Below are 25,563 nucleotides of genomic sequence, written 5' to 3'. Positions count from 1 at the left end.
ATGCTTGTAACAAAAAGCAAGGAAAATTGTAACCCTATTAAAAATCAATAATATTAAAGGAGAAGTCTGGCGAAAATTTTTAGTAAAGTATTGTATTGCCCCCAAAAAGTTATACAAATTACCAATATACACTTATTAGGGGAAATGCTTATAAAGTGCTTTTTTACAACTGCATCAAGGCTTCACTTCCTGGATAACATGGTGACGTCACTTCCTGGATAACATGGTGATGTCACTTCCTGGATAACATGGTGATGTCATTTCCTGGATAACATTGTGATGTCACTTCCTGGATAACATGGTGATGTCATTTCCTGGATAACGTGCTGATGTCACTTCCTGGATAACATGGTGATGGCAATTCCTGGATAACATGGTGATGTCACTTCCTGGATAACATGGTGATGTCACTTCCTGGGTAAAATGGTGATGCCACTTCCTGGATAACATTGTGATGTCACGACCCGACTTCCAGAGCTGTGCGGGCTGTGGCTGCTGGAGAGGATGATGGCAGAGGGATTCTCTGTGTCCCTCCAGTGCCCTGTGTCCCTCATTGTCCCTCTGCCATCATCCTCTACAGCAGCCACAGCCCGCACAGCTCTGGGAGTTGGGTCATGACATCATCATGTTATCCAGGAAGTGACATCACCATGTTATCCTTGAAGTGACATCACCATGTTATCCAGGAAGTGACATCACCATGTTATCCAGGAAGTGACATCACCATTTTATCCAGGAAGTGACACCACCATGTTATCCAGGAAGTGACACCACCATGTTATCCAGGAAGTGACACCACCATGTTATCCAGGAAGTGACACCACCATGTTATCCAGGAAGTGACACCACCATGTTATCCAGGAAGTGACATCACCATTTTATCCAGGAAGTGACATCACCATGTTATCCAGGAAGCCTTGATGCAGTAGTAAGTGCAGGGAAAAAAAACACTTTATAAGCATTTCCCGTAATAAGTGTATATTGGTGATTTGTTTAACTTTTAGGGGGCAACAGAATACTTTAATAAAAATTTTTGCTGGATTTCTCCTTTAAGGTCTTGGTGGGCTGGATATCAGTTACAGAGAAATCTCAAGATGCAAAAAGCATTAAAAGCATACACAAAAAGAAATTACCTGGTGCCAGAAAGTGTAATTTACTTCTATCAAAAAATCTCAAGTCTTTTAGTACTTCAGCTGCTGTGTGTCTTGCAGGAAGTGGTGTATTCTCCCCAGTCTGACACAGCGCTCTCTGCTGCCACCTCTGTCAGCAGCAAATCCCCATAGAAAACCTCTCCTGCTCTCCAGACTGGAGAGAATACACCACTTCCTGCAGGACATATAGCAGCCGATAAGTACTGGAAGGCTTGAGATTTTTTAATAGAATTATATTACAAATCTCTGGCACTTTCTGGCATCAGTTGATTTGAAAGATTTATTTTATTTTTGTGAACTACCCCTTTAAGCCTATAAAACAAAAAAGTACATAGGGCTCCCCCCCAAGGGGGCCACCACCACACTTAGATAGCACACATGAGGACACGGCTCAAGGTATATTATTGTCGGTATGTCATTCATCTTTAGGTAACTGTCCGGATCGTGCGGTTGGATCTTGTAGCCCAGCTGGTCATTATGCTGCTGAAGTGCCTCTTGGTCTTTGTCCGATTTATGAAACAGAAGACAAGAATGGCACCAACTATTATTCCACCTCCAAAAAATGCCAGCTGGAATATATTTAGGTTGGAATATCCCATATTCCGTGTGTGGCCTGAAAAACATGAACATGAAGATTATTTTCATGAAAAATAAAATGAGAACATTTCTACTATATATACAGAACTAGAGGATTTATTCACAACTAGACCACTGTCTGGACTCTTTTGGGTCTTTAAAGGGGGTAGTTCTGCAAGAATTCTTTTCTTTTAAATCAACTGGTGCCAGAGATTTGTAATTTACTTCTATTAAAAAAATCTCTTTCAGTACTTATCAGCTGCTGTATGTCCTGCAGGAAGTGGTGTATTCTCTTCAGTCTGACACAGTGCTCTCTGCTGCCACCTCTGTCCATATCAGGAACTGCCCACAGCAGGAGAGCTTTTCTATGGGGATTTGCTACTGCAAGATAGGAGAGAATACACCACTTCCTGCAGGACATACAGCAGATGATAAGTACTGAAAGAGATTTTTTTTTTATAGAAGTAAATTACAAATCTCTGGCACTTTCTGGCACCAGTTGATTTGAAAGAAGAAAAACAGTGGGTGACCAATCCCTTTAACCTACCACTGCTGGGCTAATACATTACCTGTTCATGCTCCCACCTGTTTCTCAGGCTTCCAGCTCCCAGATGTTCCACTCAACCAATCAGTGGTTTCTGCGGGATGCCAGGGAGCCGGGAGCCTGAGAAAAGGGGAGCACTGGCAGGTAATGTATTAGCCCAGCAGTGGTGAGTTAAGTGGGCAGGGGCTACATTCTCCGTTGCAAGGCTATGTTCACACAACGTGAACACCCGGCTGATGGCCGGTCTCAGCTCGGATCATCCCGGACGGTACTTAAGTACCGGCCGGTGAGAACTACGGACGTAGTTTTACGTAGTGTGAACATAGCCCAAGAATGTACAGCCGTAGGAAATGACACTACAGAGAATCACATTGGGATTTTGCCACACTGGCCTAAAAAACACAAAAACTTACTTATACAGCAAAAATAAAATAAAATTACAGGCATCACATTATAAAAAATGGAGGCAATCTTATACACACAGTATACATGATTAGTTCAGGAACTTACATAATAATTTACAGCGGAGGTATTCAGCCTGTGTCAGTACAAAATTACTTCCCGAGCTGTGCGATGCTTTGCTGTCTGCGTTGGCCCTCGCTTGCTCCCGGCACAGGGATGAGCACACAGCTTCCACACTCCCTCCCGCTTTTCCTGTATTTGGACAAAACAGCGCTGTTATTATTGATGAGTATTCATTGACAACTGGCAAAGGAGTTCAAACAGTGACACCTAGTGGCCAATGTGATAACTTTCAATTACAGACAGAAAACACCATTGAAGTGAATTATTTATGTTTGAAATAAATAAATAAATAAGGAAATGTTCCTGAAATTTTACAGGTCTTAAAATCTGAAATCTTTAATTTCTAAAATTGTTAACAGAAAATTATAAATAAGCAGGACATAATAATAATAATGCTTTTATCTTATTTGTATAGGATCTGTATATGTCAGGAATTTACCTGTCTACAGTTTAGCGCTGTTCGATTCACACCCCTGGGCGCGTGTGGGAACCTGGCAACCTTTTGGGAGCTCTAGAGCCTCGGGCTAGATACAGGTGACCCAACGCTCTGGAGCGTCATCCAGTGGGAGATTTAAATAGGCGACTAATGTCCTATAGCTTCCTGTGATCGTTGGTCCCTAACTGCATCACCAGTCTTTTATCTAGTGTCCTGACACTTCGCTTTATTTCATGACTTCGCTTTGCCTCACAATTTTGTACTTTGCTACCATATGTGCATGACCCCTTGGTGTGTTTCTGGTTTCTGTCTTCTGGATCTGATTTGGTTCTTAGAATTTCTTACTGGTTTTGACCCTCGGCCTGACTATGACTTTAGACTTCTGATTTTGTTACTCTCATACTCTCCTGGTTTTGATTAGAGATGAGCGAACTGGTTCGCCCGGTATGGGATCCGGATTGGATGTTCCAAAAAGTCCGAGACTGATCAGATTCGCATTTTTGGAAGTCCGCTCCGATTTTTTTTTCATCCTGCTTTCTAAAACGGCAGCTGCCATTTTAGAAGCGAGGAAGGGTTCAAGGTGGGAAAACCGCTTTCCCATGATGCCTGGAACACATCCAATAAGCAGGGATGTTGCACTAGCCCACCTCCTGTGACGTCGGTATAGCTTTAAGAGGAGCGCTCACGTGACCGCATGACCCAGTCTGCTGAGAGATAGGAAGGAGAGTGTTACTACTGCACACAGCTCGTCAGTGGCAAAACGCTGGCAATCGTTGTGCTGCTGTTCTCAGAAGATATTCAACAAACGCAAAGACAAAAAGATTATTAGGAAAGCAGAGAGGAAAAACATATAGTGATTGAGAGAGAAAAATAGAGAGGGCGAAAGATAGATAGATAGATAGATAGATAGATAGATAGATAGATAGATAGATAGATAGATAGTTAGTTTAGGTATAGGAGAGCAAAGGGTGCACAGAACAAAAACATCAGAAAGAAAATAAAAAACAGAAAAGAGTTTTCTCAACGTTAGTGTCAAATATACCTCTTGTGCATGTCTGTAGAATAGTGAAAAATAACTGCTTTACAGATATCCAAGTACTATAGTAGTGGCACCCTTGCGAGAGTGTATATGACATTTGTGGTTTCCTGAGACACAAATATATATCTCTTGTGCATGTCTGTAGAATAAAACTACAAAAAAACTGCTATACAGATATCGAAGTACTATAGTGGCACCCTTGCAAAAGTGTATATGACATACGTGGTTTCCTGAGACACAGATATATATCTCTTGTGCATGTCTGTAGAATAAAACAAAAAAAAAAACTGCTATACAGATATCCAAGTACTATAGTATCACCCTTGCAAGAGTGTATATGACATACGTGGTTTCCTGAGACAAATATATATACATATTGTCACGGCCGCGGCGGCGTCCCGTGCTCCGGGCCGCCGCCGCGACCTCCCTCCATCTCATGCAGCTGCCGGGGTCCCTGTGCAGGGACCCGGCGCTGCTACACGTTCGGCCCCGGGGGGCGCCTCACCTCTCCACGCTCCTGTCTCTCGCTGTGCCGGCCGGCGCGCGCGTCCCCGCCTCCTAGGGCGCGCGCGCGCCGGCTGTCTCAGATTTAAAGGGGCAGTGCGCTCCTAATTGGTAGTTGCACCCAATCACTCCCCTATAAATCCCAGCATGCCCTGTCCCCTGTGTTGGAGCCTCTACATGCTTCCCATAGCGTTTGGCCCAGCTCCCTGTTGTTCCTGTGTCCTGTCCGTTACCTGGTCCCAAGTCCCTGTTCCTGAGTCCTGTCCGTTACCTGGTCCCAAGTCCCCGTTCCTGGTTCCTGTTCCCCTGTCACTCCACCTGTTCCCGTGTCCAGCCTGTCACGTGCTCTCTCATCTGCAGACTATTGCCTGTGCCATCTCCTGCCACGCCTCGCCTGCCGACACCAGCAACCAAGCCAGGGGTAGCGACCTGGGGGTCGCCTGCCGCAGCAAGTCCATCCCGCCTTGCGGCGGGCTCTGGTGAAAACCAGCGGCCCCTTAGACTCCGCTCCCTGGTGAGGTTTGTGCCATCGCTGGTGCCGGTCCAGTGGATCCATCACTCCGGGCGTTACAGTAGGCTCCAACCATGGATCCCGGCGAGGTGCCTGATATCCGTGAGGTAGCCCGAGTGGTCGCCCTACAGGCTCAACAGATCCAGCAACAGTCACAGCTGATCCAACAACTGACTGCAGCCGTACAGCAGCATACCACAGCTCAGCAGTCATCACCCCCGGCAACCTCTTCAAAACTACGACTGGCTCTCCCAAGTAAATATGGAGGTGACCCCAAGTTGTGCAGAGGATTCCTGACCCAGTGCACTATGCATATCGAACTTTTAAGCAGTCAGTTTGCCACCGAGCGCTCTAAAGTGGCTTTCATTATCAGCCTATTGGAAGGTCGAGCTCTGGCCTGGGCCACACCACTATGGGACCGTAATGATCCGGTTGCTGCCAATTTCCGAATCTTCTTGGACGAGTTCCGCTCTGTCTTTGAGGAACCTGCCCGTGCGTCTTCAGCTGAGACTGCTCTTCTCAATCTATCCCAAGGTACTTCCTCCGTTGGTGACTACGCCATCCAGTTCCGCACCCTGGCTGCGGAGCTAGACTGGAATGAGGCCGCTCTGATTGCCACCTTTAAAAAGGGCCTGTCCAGTCAAGTGAAGGATGTGCTCGCTGCCCGGGACCTGCCTACCTCCCTGAACGAACTTATCCTACTGGCTACCAGAGTCTACACCAGGTTCGCCGAGAGAGAGGAGGAGGTCCGGCAAGGACGGCGTCTGAGTCTGCCCCGTCGCCATCCCCGGCTGGCACCGGTGTTCCAGAATCCCGTGGCTCCCATGTCCCAGTCGCCTCCAGAGGTTCCTATGCAGGTGGAACGTGCTCGCCTGACGACTGATGAGAGGAACCGTCGACTGGCCCAAAATCTCTGCCTCTATTGCGGTGGCGCGGATCACTATCGGCAGAGATGTCCCCAACGCCCTCAGCGTCCGGGAAACGCTCGCACCTAGGTCCGGTGGGAGAGGCCTCCCTAGGTGTGAATGCCACCTCTCCAAGGTTGACTATGCCCGTCTCCATCCAGACACCCTCAGGGCAAGTTTTTCAGTCTACTGCCCTCATCGACTCTGGCTCTGCTGGCAGTTTCATCTCTGCTTCGTTGGTCCAAAGATGGCGGCTACCCGTTATCCAGCTTGCCCAACCCCGGTCTATCTCTTCGGTTACGGGGGAGATTCTTTCCGAAGCTGTGTACAGCCAGACGGCACCCCTAGTCCTCCAGGTGGGCGCCTTACATCAGGAGAAGATCTCCTTCTATGTCTTGCGCCATTCCTCTTCCAACCTCCTGCTGGGTCTTCCTTGGCTGCAATTCCATACCCCTAAGCTGGACTGGAGAACTGGGGAGGTTCTCAGCTGGGGTCAGGACTGTCATAACCGGTGTCTGAGATCTCCTCAACCCAAGTGCTCTACAAGGTCACCTGCTTATGTCAAGCCTCTATCCGGGCTACCGGAGGACTACCAAGACTTTGTCGATGTTTTCTCGGCCAAGGAGGCGGACTCACTACCACCCCATCGGGCCTATGATTGCCCTATAGACCTCCTTCCAGGGGCTTCTCCTCCACGTGGTCGAGTATACCCTCTCTCTGTGCCCGAGACTGAAGCCATGTCCTCCTACATCCAGGAGAACTTACAAAAGGGCTTCATCCGTAAATCCACGTCTCCAGCTGGCGCCGGATTTTTCTTTGTTCAGAAGAAGGACGGTTCCCTCCGCCCATGCATAGACTATCGGGGCTTAAATAAGGTGACTGTTAAGAACCGCTATCCTCTTCCGCTTATTCCGGAACTATTCGACCGTCTTCGTGGAGCTAAGATCTTCTCCAAGCTGGATCTCAGGGGAGCGTATAACTTGGTCCGAATTCGTAAAGGAGACGAATGGAAGACCGCTTTCAACACCAGGGATGGGCACTACGAATATCTGGTCATGCCATTCGGCCTATGCAATGCCCCAGCGGTCTTCCAGGAATTCGTGAACGATATCTTCCGAGACCTCCTCTATGTCTGCGTCATTGTCTATTTGGATGACATTTTGGTCTTCTCTCCGGACCAGCAGACTCATGTGGCACAAGTGCGTCAGGTTCTACGAAGACTACGGGCCAATCATCTATACGCCAAGCTTGAGAAGTGTGTTTTCCATCAGCGCAGTCTTCCATTTCTTGGCTATATCGTCTCCGATCAGGGCCTACAAATGGATCCAGCCAAGCTCGCAGCTGTCCTTCAATGGCCACGCCCTGTGGGACTTAGAGCTATCCAACGTTTCCTGGGCTTCGCCAACTATTACCGGCAATTCATCCCTCACTTCTCTACCCTGGTCGCACCCATTGTGGCTCTCACTAAAAAGAAGGCGGACCCCAGACGTTGGCCTCCAGAGGCCGAACAAGCCTTCAATAGCCTCAAGTCTGCCTTTGCCTCTGCTCCTGCTCTAGTCCGCCCGGATGTCTCCAGGCCGTTTTCTCTCGAGGTCGATGCTTCTTCTGTGGGCGCAGGAGCCATTCTCTCGCAAAGGGACACATCAGGCAAGACCAGAACCTGCGGGTTCTTTTCCAAGACTTTCTCCCCTGCCGAGAGGAACTATACCATTGGGGACCGCGAACTCCTGGCCATTAAGTTGGCACTGGAGGAGTGGCGTCATCTACTAGAGGGGGCTAAACACCCTGTTAACATTTACACGGACCACAAGAACCTCCTCTACCTCCAATCGGCTCAACGCCTCAATCCCAGGTAGGCTCGGTGGTCCCTCTTCTTTTCTCGGTTCAACTATACCATCCACTTCCGTCCAGCCGAGAAGAACCTAAAGGCCGATGCATTATCCCGAGCATCCGATGTCATGGGGCAAGAGGAATCTCCTCGTCACATAATACCTCCCGACCGCCTAGTACCAGTTGCCACTTCTGCTCTGCAGAGACTGCCTCCCGGGAAGACTTATGTGCGCCCCGCACTCCGTAAACGCATCTTGAGGTGGGGGCATTCCTCCTTGGTAGCCGGGCATCCAGGAACCCAAAAGACCGGGCAATTGATCTCCCGTCACTACTGGTGGCCCAATCTCCTCCAGGATGTCAAGGATTTTGTGGCTTCCTGTGCAGTTTGTGCCAGGAATAAGTCTCCCCGTCAAAGACCTGCCGGCCTACTTTTGCCCTTGCCAGTCCCGGACCATCCCTGGCACCACATTGGGATGGATTTTATCACAGACCTACCTCCATCTGCGGGCAATACAGTCATTTGGGTGGTGACGGACCGCTTCTCCAAAATGGCTCACTTCGTGGCCCTTCCTGGTCTGCCCTCTGCTCCTCGTCTGGCTCAGTTGTTCTTCCGACACATCTTCCGCCTGCATGGACTTCCTCTTCACATTGTGTCCGACCGAGGCTCTCAATTTGTCTCTAAGTTTTGGCGTGCCCTCTGCTCGCAACTCCAAGTGAAGCTGGACTTCTCTTCGGCCTATCATCCTCAGACTAACGGGCAAGTGGAGAGAGTCAATCAGATTCTGGGTAACTACCTACGCCATTTTGTTTCCAGCCGCCAAGACAACTGGGCCGATCTACTCCCATGGGCAGAATTCTCATATAACCATCTGGACTCGACTTCCACAGGCAAGTCTCCTTTCTATGTGGTCTACGGGCATCATCCTCGTCCTCCTCTGCCTCTCTCTCCATCCTCCGAGGTCCCAGCCGTGGAGGAGTTGTTATCTGACCTGCAATCGATCTGGGAACAAACTTGACAGTCATTACTCAAAGCCTCTAAACGCATGAAGGATCAGGCTGATAAGAGGAGGAGACCTGCCACAAATTTTCTCCCAGGTGACAAAGTCTGGCTCTCGGCCAAATATGTCCGACTCAAGATTCCCAGCTACAAGTTGGGTCCTCGATTCCTCGGTCCTTTCTCGGTGCTTTCATCAACCCTGTCACCTACAAGCTCCGCCTACCCCCCACTATGCGGATTCCGAACTCCTTCCATGTTTCCCTCTTAAAACCTGTGGTTCTGAACCGGTTCTCAGATAAGTCTTCGTTCTCTGCTCCTCAAGCCGTCTCTGACGACGTCTACGCTGTTAAAGACATTCTGGCCATGAAGACTGTCAGAGGGAGAAGGTTCTTCCTGGTGGATTGGAAAGGATTTGGTCCTGAGGAGAGGTCCTGGGAACCTGAGGCTAACATCCTGGACCAAGATCTCATCAAGAGGTTCCTGCAGGTTAGAAAGAGGGGGAGGCCAAAGGGGGGGGGTACTGTCACGGCCGCGGCGGCGTCCCGTGCTCCGGGCCGCCGCCGCGACCTCCCTCCATCTCATGCAGCTGCCGGGGTCCCTGTGCAGGGACCCGGCGCTGCTACACGTTCGGCCCCGGGGGGCGCCTCACCTCTCCACGCTCCTGTCTCTCGCTGTGCCGGCCGGCGCCCTAGGAGGCGGGGACGCGCGCGCCGGCTGTCTCAGATTTAAAGGGGCAGTGCGCTCCTAATTGGTAGTTGCACCCAATCACTCCCCTATAAATCCCAGCATGCCCTGTCCCCTGTGTTGGAGCCTCTACATGCTTCCCATAGCGTTTGGCCCAGCTCCCTGTTGTTCCTGTGTCCTGTCCGTTACCTGGTCCCAAGTCCCTGTTCCTGAGTCCTGTCCGTTACCTGGTCCCAAGTCCCCGTTCCTGGTTCCTGTTCCCCTGTCACTCCACCTGTTCCCGTGTCCAGCCTGTCACGTGCTCTCTCATCTGCAGACTATTGCCTGTGCCATCTCCTGCCACGCCTCGCCTGCCGACACCAGCAACCAAGCCAGGGGTAGCGACCTGGGGGTCGCCTGCCGCAGCAAGTCCATCCCGCCTTGCGGCGGGCTCTGGTGAAAACCAGCGGCCCCTTAGACTCCGCTCCCTGGTGAGGTTTGTGCCATCGCTGGTGCCGGTCCAGTGGATCCACTACTCCGGGCGTTACACATATATATATATATATATATATGCAAAAAAGGGGTCCATGGAGCCTCAGTTACGAGTCTCAAAACACGGGTATAGCCAGATATCCCTCTCTCCAGAGAAGGAAGCCCATTGCCAACACCAGGGTGGCCCCTGTGAGTCAAAGTCTAACTCTGTGGCGAGTATAACGACATAAGACAAGGGTTACCAAGGCTAGGCATCCATCCACAGACTGCAGTTTCGGAGTATTTGCCCCTCGTCAGTGTGGAGCAGGATTCTGGCTACTGGGGCAATGATAAATAGACCAACAAAACACAACAATCACTGAACTCAGGGAGAACAGTGAAAAATTCCAATGGAGTACTCATTTACGAGTCTCCATTGATTGTCCCATACAAAATTTGAATATGCAAAAAAGGGGTCCGTGGAGCCTCAGTTACGAGTCTCAAAACACGGGAATAACCAGATATCCCTCTCTCCAGAGAAGGAAACCCATTGCCAAGGGGTGCCTCCTAGTGGGGAGAGCACCAAACCACCCTGATACGTAGTCCCTCAGGTCCTCACTCTGTAGCGAGCTTTGGGACCTAAATAGGGAAACACCAGGGTGGCCCCTGTGAGTAAAGTCTAACTCTGTGGCGAGTATAACGACATAAGACAAGGGTTACCAAGGCTAGGCATCCATCCACAGACTGCAGTTTCGGGGTATTTGCCCCTCGTCAGTGTGGATCAGAGGGATATCTGGCTATTCCCGTGTTTTGAGACTCGTAACGGAGGCTCCACGGACCCCTTTTTTGCATATTCAAATTTTGAATGGGACAATCAATGGAGACTCGTAAATGAGTACTCCATTGAAATTTTTCACTGTTCTCCCTGAGTTCAGTGATTGTTGTGTTTTGTTGGTCTATTTATCATTGCCCCAGTAGCCAGAATCCTGCTCCACACTGACGAGGGGAAAATACCCCGAAACTGCAGTCTGTGGATGGATGCCTAGCGTTGGTAACCCTTGTCTTATGTCATTATACTCGCCACAGAGTTAGACTTTGACTCACAGGGGCCACCCTGGTGTTTCCCTATTTAGGTCCCAAAGCTCGCTACAGAGTGAGCACCTGAGGGACTACGTATCAGGGTGGTTTGGTGCTCTCCCCACTAGGAGGCACTCCTTGGCAATGGGCTTCCTTCTCTGGAGAGAGGGATATCTGGCTATTCCCGTGTTTTGAGACTCGTAACTGAGGCTCCACGGACCCCTTTTTTGCACATTCAAATTTTGTAAGGGACAATCAATGGAGACTCGTAAATGAGTACTCCATTGGAATTTTTCACTGTTCTCCCTGAGTTCAGTGATTGTTGTGTTTTGTTGGTCTATATATATATATATATATATATATATATATATATATATATATATATCTTGTGTACGTTTCCTGAGACACAAATATATATATCTCTTGTGCATTTCTGTAGAATAAAACTACAAAAAAAGTGCTATACAGATATCGAAGTACTATAGTGGCACCCTTGCGAGAGTGTATATTACATACATGGTTTCCTGAGACACAAATATATATCTCTTGTGCATGTCTGTAGAATAAGACAATAAAAAAAACTGCTATACAGATATCCAAATACTATAGTAGCATCCTTGCGAGAGTGTATATGACATACGTGGTTTCCTAAAACACAAATATATATCTCTTGTGCATGTCTGTAGAATAAAACTACAAAAAAACTGCTATACAGATATCCAAATACTGCAGTGGCACCCTTGCAAGAGTGTATATGACATACGTGGTTTCCTGAGACACAAATAGATATTTCTTGTTCATGTCTGTAGAATAAAACTACAAAAAAACTGCTTTACAAAAATACAAGTACTAAAGTGGGACGCCTGCTAGACTGTATTACAGAAAATACTGTTCTCATCTACCAAGTGTAGAAATCATAATTTGAATATACAGTCATGGCACAATGGCAGCAGGAAACCTCACAAAGCATTTCAGGCAGAGGGCTGGGCAAAGAGTCTGGCTCAAGGGGCATAAGAGGAAGTAGCGCAGGAAGAGGGTCCAGTGACAGGTCTGAGCTTCCTTTGTCACACCAGGGTCATGTCCACATGTCTAATTCCAAAGTCCTGGAGTGGCGGCTCACACTTCAACGTCCACAAGGATGAGTAGTAAGACATCCAGCCAGGTATCTGTGGGTACCTCGGACACGACCCTGACTTGGCACGGGCACGCAGCAATCCCCCCACATCCTCCATCCGTAATGATCGCCAACATCCCGCTAACTTTTGAACTGCCGCCTGCAAGGGAACTGTTGGCGTGTAACGGTCTAGTCTGGGTTGGAGCCCAATAGCAATAACAACACTGGATGTAGACAAAAGTACAAGAGACTAACCTTGGTCAGTAGTTAGTTGGAGGTCGGTAGACAGGGTGCAGTAAAGTGGTAGAGACAAGCGTGGTCAGCAGTCAGCCAGAAGTCCATACACAGGTAGCAGCAATGTGTTTGGAGGTTTATACAGCAATGTAGTTGGAGGATAAGGCAGAATCGTAGTCAGATAACTAGCCAGAGTTCGGTAGACAGATAAGTAATAACAGCAAAGCAGAGGAAGGAGTAGCTTGATTAAGGGCAAAAGCACAATAATCTCACAAGGAGGAAGTGGAAAAGCTGGGTTTATATAGGAAGTCCAGGGATGGAGGCATTCACGCCATTCCCACCATGGCCACACCAGCAGCGCTGCCTCCTCCACATCCTCCTCTAGTACCTTGGGTGGCATGAGTAGCGGCACCAGTCAGCCTGATGTCCACGATGCACGCTTTCATGCAGCCACAGGCCGAGTACAGCAGCAGGACATGGCGGCACACCTTAAACAGCAAGTCCAGGTGTTTTTGGACTCTATGTTGCCACCTAACAACCCCGAACCCCTGGAATACTGGGTGGGAAAATCTGGCCACAACTCGCTGAATTTGCTTTGGACATACACTCCTGTCCGGCCAGCAGTGAGCGAGTTTTCAGCGCAGCAGTTCATATTGTCAGTCCCAGGAGAACCAGATTGTCCTATGATAGTGTGGAGCGTCTGACTTTCTTTAAAATGAACACCACATGGATAGATAAGGACTTTGTGACACGTGCTCCTGATACCACAGAGTAGGATTTGGTCCTGTTGTCACCAAGATGTAGGACCTTTTCTGCTTCTATTATGGCCTATATGTGAACTAGACCTTACTGGTCATTCCACCATTCCTGCTGCTGCTGCCCTGCTACTAGAGATGAGCAAACTGGGTTCGGGTTCGAGTCGATCCGAACCCTAACGTTCGGCATTTGATTAGCTGGGGCTGCTGAACTTGGATAAAGCTCTAAGGTTGTCTGGAAAACATGGATACAGCCGATGACTATATCTATGTTTTCCACATAGCCTTAGAGCTTTATCCAAGTTCAGCAGCCCCAGCTAATCAAATGCCGAAATTTCGGGTTCGGATTGACTTGAGCATGCTCCAGGTTCGCTGATCTCTACCTGCTACCTCTCGCCTGTCTATGGACCTCATTATCCTGCTTCCGCTGGTCATGTCACCCCATTACAACTGCTACTCCTGCCCTGGCCTCCATGTTGGCTACTGCTGGGCCTTCACTGGCCTCCATGTCGACTACTGTTGCTCCTGCCCTTGGCTCCATGTTGGCTACTGCCGCTCCTGCCCTGGCCTCCATGTTGGCTACCGCTGGCCCTTCCCTGGCCTTCATGTTGACTACTGCCACTCCTGCCCTGGCCTCCATGTTGGGTACTGCTGGGCCTTAACTGGCCTCTATGTTGACTACTGCCGCTCCTGTACTGGCCTCCATGTTGACTACTGTTGCTCCTGCCCTGGCCTCCATGTTGACTACTGTTGCTGCTGCCTGGCCTCTATGTTGACTACTGCTGCTCCTGTAGTGGCCTCAAATGACTATTGCTGGACCTCCACTGGCTACCAATGACTACTGATGCTCCTTCACTGCATTTGTGACATTTTTCCTGCATAGACCCTGTAATGGTGAGTTTCCTGGATAGACCCTGTAATGGTGAATATTGAAGTCTAAAAAAAAATGACTTTGAGATATTGAAAAGATAATGATGCTACTGACATGTAGAGCCCTAAATTCAACCAAATACGCTACCCCCGTATCATAAAGATGCTTTAAACTATGAAATCCGAAGAAATCCGAAATTCGGTTGGACTGAACTTTTTTAAAAAATCCGGAGGTCCGGTGGGAACAAACTTTTGAGAAGCTCGCTCATCTCTAGTTTTGATGCAGACTACTGACAATTCTACCTTGATGGCCTTGTATGTAGTCAGCATAGGGACAGTTGGAGTCTGCCATTTAGGGAAATGCAGTTAAAGGGGTATTACACAAGCACAGTGAGTTCATCCTCAACTCAGAATAACCTTTCCAGCATTACAAATAAGCTACAATGTTGCAGATAAAGCCTGCCAAGGACTTGTTTACATTAGCCATCTCAGAAGGGAGTGGTAGACAGAGAGAAAAGCTCACACAGAGATTTCTGTGTCTTCAGGAGAAAGTTGTCCCGTTCTATGCAAGTCATCACCGCTAGCATGCAGTGCTAGACCCCTCAGGAGGAAAGGACATCCTCTGAGGATCACCGGGTCCACGCCAGAGATACTCCCAACAAGATACAGGGCAGTAGTGATGAGCGAATAGTGAAATATTCGAATATCTCCTGAATATTCGAATATTCGATCCCATAAAAGTCAATGGGAACAAGTATTCGATTATTGAAAAACATCTATTTGACCACTTGGAGGTAAAAAACGGAAGCTAGGAAATTTGAACGCTTATCGAATATTTATCGAATATTCGGCGAACTATTTGATAATATTTGATAGATCGAATACCTTACTATTCGATCGAATATCTATTCAATCGAACAGTATTCGCTAATCACTACAGGGCAGTATACCTGAGTTTGGTACTAACCGCAGCAGGACAAAACTGCAAATTACACCTACGTATCCTGCTGTAACTCACGGCTGTTCTAAAAAGTTTGGGGAAGTCTGCTTCACCTAGAGAGACCTAGGACCTTGTACTATCCTAATAGGACGGGTACTCCAACACTGCAGGGCATTAGACGGTCAGATACGTATGAATTTTTTCTTCTTCTCTCAACTACACTATCCTGGAAGAGTGCACAGCTACTTTGGACAGGGCCCTCAAGACGCTCCTCTGATCTTACTTCTACAGTTACAACTTCTTCTACCTCTTCCCTTCACCTGCAATTACTGCGGGAAGGAGACTGAATACATATAACAAATATGGAACTCCATTCACACCGTCACTCCATTCATTGTTTATGGGAACTGCCAGTGATAGTTGAGTACAGCACTTTGAGATGGAATAACCCTTTAAATTTATACAGGACAATGATTACCTTGTATCTGTAGTTTCTGACTCTGCTTCTTTACTCTGTGGGTTGATGTCTGAATCTCACATGTATAATACCCAGAATTCTTCTCCTGAATGAACTGAACTTTATATTTATTAGAAGAGGTGAATCCCTGTAGGTTTCCCCCATCTCTGTAGAAGGCATACTGCAGATCTGTGTTCTGTCTATAGTCTCTGAGATTAGTGTCACAGCTTAAAGTCATGTTATCACCATCACTGACCGACTCTGGAGATACTGTCAGGACTGGAGGAGAGAAGAGCTCTGGAAAAGAGTGAGAGAACCCAACAATAACCATATAAGCAAATCACAAGAGAAAGTAAAAGAATTATTTTTGAGAAAGGGATGAGGTGTATTGTGCTTTATTTCTATCTCTCTTTTACCTAAAGAGAAAGAGATATGTACCACTAGGGGGAGCCCAGCAGCCGTCATTCACAGTGAGGACCTGATAGCAGCCATTCTCCACACGGTATAAAGTGAGCCCAGCTGCTGAGCTCACTTCATAGTGCCGCCGGACCCACTGGCGTACTGATACGTCATGGGTCTTTAAGTGACAGGCTCCCATGATGTACCAGTACGTCATGGGTCCTAAAGGGCTTATATATGGACTTAGAGTTGAGTTACATGTTAGGGTCATGTGATCCTCTTCCTACAAGTCACTGGTCTCAGTAATATCTGGATGGGAGAATACCGTAGCTTTAATATGGAAGACAGAGGAAATATATTATAGTTTTTCAAGTCCTTAGATTTACCATACATACCCAGTATCCATACTCACCCTCTATCTGGATTACTTGCTCTGCACTTCTCCTCCTTATTTTGCCATCTGTAGTTTCTACTTCACATGAATATTTCCCAGAATGCCCCAGCTGAACATTGTAGACCTTATAGATATCACTGACACCAGATCTCTGAGCAATCCGTCTTTCTTTATAGAAAGTAACCTGCAGTTGAGTATTGTGTCTAGAAGGATGGAGACTTGTATTACATGTTAAAGTCATGTCTCCTCCCTCAATAACTGGGTGAGGGGTCACTTTTATTGTGGGAGTTGTTAACAGTGCTAAAAAGAAAAAAAAGGGATAACAATATATTACTTGAAATATTTAGTAGAAAGCAGTAACATCCTGGCATTACGGTAAGCAGCAACATAACAACATATGAGAATGTAGAAAATATTTAAAAATGTTCTCTGATTAAACCTTATTTTGTCCCCTATCCACAGGATAGGAGACAAGCAAGAGATTGGGGAGGGGGGGGTCTGTCCTCTGCCCCCCCCCCCCCCCCCCCCCCCCCGCTCCTTTGCTTTGAATACATCCATGCCTCTATTCATTCTCTATGGAGCCAACAGAACGAGTCGAGTGCTGCATTCAACTCTCTTCTGAGGCTCCATAGAGAGTGAATAAAGCAGTGGGTCCTGTGCCGACCCGTGGCTGTATTCAAAACAAAGCAGCCTGAGACTGATCTGGAGGTCACTGGGGGGCATGGAGGTCAGACTCCCTGTGATCTAATATGGAAGACAGAGGAAATATATTATAGTTTTCCAAGTCCTCGTATGTATTATACATACACAGTGTCCATACTCACCCACTATCTGGATTACTTTCTCTGCACTTTTCTTCCTTACTCTGCCATCTGTAGTTTCTACTGCACATGAGTATTTCCCAGAATCCTCCAGCTGAACATTGTAGGCTCTATAGGTTTCACTGACACCAGATTCCTGAACAATCCGTCCTTCTTTATAGTAAGTAACCTGCAGTTGTGCATTGTGTCTGGGAGGATTTAGACTTGTATTACATGTTAAAGTCATGTCTCCGCCCTCAATAACTGGCTGTGGGGTCACTTTTATTGTTGGAGTTGTTAACAGTGCTAAAAAGGAAATAAAAAGTGATAACAATACATTACTTTAGAGATTTAGTAGAAGGACGTAACATCCTGGCATTACGGTAACCAGCAGTATAACAACATAAGAGAATGCAGAGAAGACTTAAAGGTGTTCTCTGGTTAAAACTTAAGAGATTGTGTGGGGTCTGTCCTCTGTGTCCCCTGCTTCTTTGCTTTGAATACACCTTTGTCTCGATTCATTCTCTTTGGAGCCACCAGAAAGAGTCGAGTGACGTACACAACTCTCTATGGCTGCTCCATTCAGAATAAATAGAGCTGCTGGTCAAATGCAGACCTGTGGCGGTATTTAAAACAAAGAAGCCGGGGACCGATCTGGAGATCCCGGGGGCATGGAGGTCAGACCCCCTGTGATCACTTAAAGCTACTTTATACCCACAATCTGCTCCCCCCTCCCCAAACTGCTTGTACCATCAGATAGCTGCTTTTAATCCAAGATCTGTCCTGGGATGCGTTGGGCAGGTGATGTACTACTTTTAAACTAGACCAAGAGTGTCTGTGCCCTAGGCCTGCACTGCCTCTCCATCCTTCGTCCCTGCCATCTTCACTATTAGAGAAACAGATCACTGATCTCAGTGAGACCAGCCAAAGATAACACTGCCTGCTGCTAGTTTAACAGCTCAATTCTGTGAAATCTTAGGTTCATTGCTCCTTGAGAAACATAAATATGCAAAAAAAAAAAAAAAAAAAAGCTCATGGAGCCTCAATTAAGAGTTTGAAACACAGGACAAGCCAGATATCCCTCCGGGAAGGACCCAGCCAAGGGGTGGCTCCTGTAGAGAAACCACCAAAACCACCATATTAACCCCTAGACGACCCTGGACGTAGGGTTACGTCATGGAACTCTGTCCCCAGACGACCCATGACGTAACCTTACGTCCTGGGTGTTTCTCCCGCTATGAAGCGCGCTTCGGAGCGGAGCGCGCTTCATAGCAGGTGGGGGCCGGCTGCAAACAGCAGCCGGGACCTCACCGGTAATGACACGCTGCAGCGATCGCGCTGCCGCGTGTCATTAACCCCTTAAACGCCGCGATCACGGCGCGACCGCGGCGTTTAAGTGTAAGTGACAGTGGGAGTCCCCTGTCACTTACCGATCGGGACCCCCGCAGTGTGACTGCGGGGGTCCCGATCATTGAAACGGACTGCCGGAGGTCTCTTACCTGCCTCCGTGCGGTCCGATCGGCGATCTGCTACACTGAGCCTGCACAGGCAGGCTCAATGAGCAGATCGCCGATAACACTGATCAATGCTATGCCGATGGCATAGCAATGATCAGTGTATAAATCAAAGTACTGTATGTAAAAGTCCCCCAAAGGGACTTCAAAAGTGTAAAAAAAAAAAAAGTTCAAAACACTATTACACTACCCCAAAGCCCCTCCCCCAATAAAAGTCTAAATCACCCCCCTTTCCCATTATATAAATAAAACATAAAAATAAATAAATAGATAAACATATAATATACCGTAGCGTGCGTAATTGTCCGATCTATTAAAATATAGCAAGCGTCATTGTGATCGGTAAACGGCGTACACGGAAAGAGGGGAAAAAGTGCGCAGATTACCGATTTTATGTTACATTATATATTAAAAAAAATCTATAAAAAGTGATCAAAACGTCCGATCTTCACAAATATGGTATTAATAAAAACTAGACACCCCATACAGCCCCCTAGGTGAAAAAATAAAACCGTTATAAGGGTCACAATAGGCCCATTTTATTAATATTTAATTGCCAAAAAAAAGGATTTCATTAAAAAATATATATAACATTAGAGAATCTGTGTAACCTGCATATGGTTGTGTTCGGACTGACCTATAGAATAATAGTGTCATGTCGCTGTTACCATATAGTGCATTACGTAGACACAGGAACCCCCCAAACGTTACCATATTGCATTCTTATTTACGATTTCACCTATTTATATCTTCATAAATAATATATTTGGAATTCCATCATACATGTTATGGTAAAATGAATGACGCCATTACACAGTACAACTATTCCTGTAAAAAAACAAGCACATACATGGCTTGTAGATAGAAAACTGAGAGTGCTAGAGCTCTTAGAAGGGGGGGAGGGAAAAACGAAAACACTAAGATCAAAATTTGAGCGGTCCACTGGGTCATTTTGGGCCTGGTCCTCAAAGGGTTAAGTGGCTCTACAAGTCAATGTAATGACAAGGGAAAAACCAAGGCCAGGTATCCATCCACATACAGCTGTTTCTTGGTGTTGCCCCTCATCAGTGTGGAGCAGGATTCTGGCTTGGTGGGGTGGATAGCTGGCCTTGGCTTTTTTTTTTTTTTTTTTTTTGCATCTTCACCATTAGGAATGCCCCTGGCATAATTTCTCCTAATCACCACATGTCTGAACACTGCACATGTGCCTTAACAATCCAACACTTGTGCAGTGCTTAGACAGGTGATGAATAGGAAAGATCCTACCCAGAGGCGTTCCTTATGATGAAGGGGGAGGACAGAGAGGCGTCACAGGCCTAGGACATAGATACTCTAGGCCACACCAATTTGACACAGGGCTGCAAGTTTAAAAGTTGTTTTTTAGGACAATAACCGCATCTGACCCCAGGACATATCTTGGATTAAAAGCAGCTATTGTGGGTACAGAGTCGCTTTAAGTAAGACAAGTATGTTTTATTAGGAAAATCCCTTTAAGATTTTTTTTTATTGTGTCCTGAATTCCTAGGTAATCCTCGATGGTATCCTTTAAGATAATGGAGCGTGTCATGCCCTTTCTGTGTATTTTCTTTTTTTTTTATTGTTTCATCACAAAGACTTGCACATTGAATCAGTGATTAGAATGGTCTGCGTGTTATTTGAATTCTAGCCTACTAGCTTTTGACCAAGCACAAAAATATTATCCTTGATTCATCTCTTTACATGTTAGGCCTATAAAAAACACATAAAAACATAAAACTATATTCTCAGGTCTCAGCTGTAAAAGATGGCACATTTTTATGCAAAAACAGCTAGGAAAAAAACCCATTTGTTTTTGCAATGAAATCGGCTGCTATTTTACATCACGTGTGCTAAACACCCAATATTCCATCATCAACGATAGAAGACATTATTACAACTACATAATTACAACAGATTTTAGCCATTTATTTTTTACCATGAAAATGGGATATTGGCCGGCACTGCACACGCCATGTAGAATAATGGCCCTAATTAATTATGACCATCAAAATATTTTTTTTTAACCTGTTTACACCTGTTCTCATTACTACCATTTTCTAGTACATTTCACATACTGATCACATTGTATTTCGCATATTGGAAAGTAAGATGATGAAACAGCAAATATATCTATATATCTGGTAGAAAATGTTTTTTAGTGCTGTGTTTAGAGACCAACAATTTAAATTTATCTTTTCTGTGCAGCATTCGTGTTTTTTTTATTTTTTATTTGCTGTATTCTGTATTTTATTTGCTTCTCTCCTATTAGGGACATTGAACATGATCACTTGGTCTCTTTTACATTACACAACATTATGTCACAACACCGCAAGTACCATTCATTCAGGGAAGGGATGGGGTGGACAAAGACTGTGAACACTGAACTCCTCACCGCCCACTGTCCCTGCCTGCTTGCCTTGGTCAGCCCTAGGTGACTGTGGGCAACTGGGTGACAGTCCCGAACTTGTGATAAGTGAAAAACACAAAACACGGACAAGACAAACCTACAGATAAGGGAAGTCAGAAAGCCAGAGTAAACCCAAATGAGCAAAAAAAGTACACAATCAGAGTCTAAAGATAAGTCAGGTAAAAATAGCTGAGGTCAGGGAAGCCTTATAATAAACAGCAGTGAGGTACAATTGCTGGGGTCCGTAAAGCCATATACACAAAGGATATAAAAGCACTAAGCATGCTGGTAAAGTAGCCTAATAGCCAGCAAGGGTTAATAGACCAAGGGGACGTTTTATAGGAGGTCAAGGGTCTGGTTCGGAATGTGATTGGACCAGCCCCCGATCCCAACCACAAACACCTGCAACACACTTAACCCACTGGCAAGGAGACCTTCCACAGTAATTGCAGAAGATTCAATTCTCTAGACGAGTGACGAGGACCCGCAGTGTCCAATGTTGCCCCAATGATGAAATAACAAAGCTGGTAACTTACCCTCCTGTATGAGAACCAACCCTATAATACAGAAAAGAGAAAGAGTTACCAGATATAATATAGTCCCGGTACATTTCCCCATTGGAGGTTATTACAGATTAATGTAAGAGTATAACTAATAGAATATTACTATAACCAGATAGACTTATCTCGAAGATTTATCCATTACAGTAAACTGCAGTTAGTAAAGGGGTTTTCCCATGTAATATTACTTGTCCCTTATCTACAGGATAGGGGACAAGTATTCAATCGCAGAGGTTTGACCTCTGGGCCCCCTGAGATCTCTAGAACAGCTCCCCGCCCCTTTGTTTGAATAGACCCCCGAGACTGTACATGACCTGCAGCGGCATTCATTCTCTATGGAGCGGAGAGAGCCGAGAGCTGTACTGCCCTGGCTATTGAAGTACTGTAGGTCCGGCTGTGTTAGGCTCATTGTGTCCTCTTGTTCTTGTGATCAGTTTTTTTCCCCAAAAAAACATTTCCCTCCTGAACCTTATTTAGTCCTTTAACATACAGTACTTAAAGGTTTTCATCATGTCCCTATACAGACTATACAGATTCAAATCCTAAAGTTTTTCCTGATGAGTTTTAGGCCTCACACCCTCCAACATTTTTGTAGCCCATCTTTGAACTTGTTCTATTTTATCAATAACCTTGTAACCTGATCCATCTGACACAGGTTCATGACATGTTCCATGTATCAGAGCTGGATAGGAGCCGTACACCTGTGAGATGGACAAGGACTATGAGCCTATACAGATGCAACCTACAGACTAGTACAATGATCAGCAAAGTGCAGTCAGGAGAATTATACTGATCTCCTCAATCCCATCACTCCTAAGTAACTAAACCAGATCAGCACAATAGACAGTGACTTGTATAGTAATAGAGTTATATGGTGACACTATACCCTGTGCACAGCCTTATAGAGGGACATATGATGGGAGACTTGGGGTGCAGCCCGGTAACTTGTAGTATTACCCGCTATTTATATGACATTATTGATCCCTCTTATGCTGCGTTTACATGGAACGATTATAGTGCAAATTTGCACGAGAAAGATCGAATTCGAACGATAATCGTACGTGTAAACGCTGGGAACAATCAAACGACAAACAAGAAATCGTTCATTTTGATCTTACAACATGTTCTAAAATCGCCGTTCGCAAAAAATTCGCAGATCGTTCAGTGTAAACAGTCGTTTGCCGATTTAACCGATGTGTGAGATAGGCTTAAGCGATCGCAAAACGATTTTCCGTACAATATATCGTACCGTCTAAATGCTGACCGTTATGAAAGAAAAAAATCGTTACTCCGAAATCGTTAATCGTACGATCGGGCCAGTTATCATTTCGTGTAAATGCAGCATTATGATTCCCCATCAGAGACTGATAGACATGAAGATCATTGTACTTACAGAGTAATAACAGCGACGTCTCTGTGGACATGATGGATGGAGATGATGCTGCCGAGTATGAGGAGAGAAGTTAATATGTCTCAGAATCTTCCTGTGAATACAAGAAGGAAGGAAGGAAGGAGAGAGGTGAAATATTTGCTGACACTTAATACGCTTTATATGTTACAAGCCATGACTGTGCTATCAGGCTGGATGATGCCAGGTGTGAGACTTCTGGGACTGCTCCTCCCATTATATGGTGTTAGGTCGTAGGTTCTTACTGTAAGCACCATACACACACCTTGGTTGTAGAACAATGCTTTAGACTGGGAAAATAGCATTTTATCGCAGTGACTTAAATAACAAGTAGTACAATGTCGCCACATTCTGCAGAATAACAGATTTTTTAATCAATGGCTGCGGCGGGGCAGCGCACTGATTTCCTGGACAGGAAGCGCCGGTGCCGGGAGCCCCCAAAGCAAGCTGGAACGTGGATTAGGTAATATATGCTCCAGCAGGCGGGGATGTTAAAGAGGATGTATCACCAGGTACATCCTCTTTAATCTGACACAGGGATAGAATGGTGCAAGCCGGTGTTGCGGTCCACTTTTCCATCCGCGGCCCGATTCTCGTGTACGGCGCCGTTCTATCCACGGGTCCCGGCCCGGTGCTGAAGCACTGGAGGCGGGCCACGCCTCCCCCAGAGGGAGGGAATCCCCTCCCCTGTATGATGCGACTCTATTGATTCTAACGGAGCCGCGTCATAAAGGGGAGGGAATTCCCTCCCACTGGGGGTCGGCCTCCTTCCAGTGCTTGAGCACCAGCCGGTAACCGTGGATAGAACAGCGCCGTACACGTGAACTGGGCCGCGGATTGAAAAACGGACCGTGGCACCGGCTTGCCCGTGACGGCGCCGTTCTATCCCTGTGTCAGATTAAAGAGGATGTACCTGGTGGTACATTCTCCTTAACCCCTTAAGGACCGGGCCTAAAATGGCCTTAAGGACCGGAGCAAATTTTATGAATATGACCTGTGTCACTTTATTCATTAATAACTTCGGGATGCTTTTACCTATCCGGCTGATTCTGAGATTGTTTTCTCGTGACATATTGTACTTCACATTTCTTGTAAATTGGAGTCGATACTTATAATGAATCTTTATGAAAAAAACCAAAATAACGTGAAAAATTGTAAAAAAATGCATTTTTCCAACTTTAAACCTTTTCTGCTTATACAAAAAATGGTTATGCCACATAAATTATATATTAAATAGCATTAGCAACATGTCTACTTTATGTTGGCAGCATGTATTAAACTATATTTCATTTTTTTAGACAATAGTAAGCGTAAAACATTAGCAGCAAATTTCCAAATTTTCAGTAAAATTTCAAAATCAGATATTTTTAGGGACCTGTTCAGGTTTAAAGTGTATTTGAGGGGCCTGTATGTTAGAAAGCCCCACAAAGCACCCCATTTCAGAAACTGCACCCCCTAAACTCTGGAAAAGCAGATCCAGAAAGTTTTTTAACCCTTTAGGGGAGTCACAGAAATAAAAGCTAAGTGTGTAAGAAATTTGAAAATTTTAATTTTCTGTGCAGAGATTTTATTGTAATCCAATATTTTTCATAATTATAAACTTATTACCAGATAAATGCACCCCAATATTTATTGCTCTGTTTCTGCAGTTTATAGAAATACCGCATATGTGACCCTATTGCGCTATTTGACACAACCACAAGCCTCAGATATAAGGGAGCGCCTAGTGCATTTTAATGGCTCCGTTATATTTGGTCATTTTTGACTGTATCACTTCAGCTTGGCAGAGGCTCTGGGGTGCCAAAACCTAAAAAACACCCCTAAAGGGACACCATTCAGAAAACTACACCCCTCAAGGAATGTAACTAGGGGTGCTGTGAGCATCTGGACCCCACAGGTGCTTCACAGATTTTCCCAACAATATGGCGTGAAAAAAGACAAAAGTATTTTTTACACTAAAACGTTGTTCTAGACTTCAATCTTTCATTTTCACAAAGGGATAAAAGGAAAAAAAAAACACAAAACATGTAGCGCAGTTTCTCCCGAGTACGGAAATACCCCACATGTGGACATAAAGTGCCAAGCGGGCGCAGGACGAGCCTCCAAAGGGAAGGAGCGCCAATTGGCTTTTGGAAGCTGAATTTCACTGGAATGGATTTCAAGGGCCACGTTGCATTTACAGAGCCCTCGTGCTGCCAAAACACTGGAAACGCCCCACAAGTGACCCCATTCTGGAAACTACACCCCTCAAGGAATCTAACAATGGGTGCAGTGAGCATATGGACCCCACTGGTGACGGGCACAAATGTGGAACAATGTGACGTGAAAGTGAAAAATTTCATTTTTTCACTTTCACGGCACAAATGTGCCCGTCATCAAGGGGTCCATATCCTCATTGCACCCCTTGTTAGATTCCTTGAGGGGTGTAGTTTGCAGAATGGGGTCACTTGTGGGGGGTTTCCAC

The 25,563-nt window shown here is 46.1% G+C and overlaps 1 protein-coding gene across 1 annotated transcript; it reads right to left on the bottom strand.

Annotated features, from left to right (window-relative positions):
* Positions 1-1,416: 1,416 nt before the first annotated feature.
* Positions 1,417-23,166, bottom strand: LOC138770295 (Fc receptor-like protein 6). The gene is made up of 7 exons (XM_069949283.1): positions 23,085-23,166; positions 21,668-21,688; positions 17,217-17,498; positions 16,411-16,692; positions 15,621-15,896; positions 2,782-2,925; positions 1,417-1,764 (listed from the first exon to the last, which is right to left on the bottom strand). The coding sequence occupies exons 1-7, from the start codon at positions 23,113-23,115 to the stop codon at positions 1,577-1,579; spliced, it is 1,224 nt and encodes a 407-aa protein (XP_069805384.1). The 5' UTR covers positions 23,116-23,166; the 3' UTR covers positions 1,417-1,576.
* Between the last annotated feature and the right edge of the window lie 2,397 nt (positions 23,167-25,563).

The sequence above is a fragment of the Dendropsophus ebraccatus genome, chromosome 13, assembly GCF_027789765.1.
Source record: "Dendropsophus ebraccatus isolate aDenEbr1 chromosome 13, aDenEbr1.pat, whole genome shotgun sequence".
In the NCBI taxonomy this organism is placed as follows: domain Eukaryota; kingdom Metazoa; phylum Chordata; class Amphibia; order Anura; family Hylidae; genus Dendropsophus; species Dendropsophus ebraccatus.
This window is presented reverse-complemented; position numbering and strand designations above follow the sequence as displayed.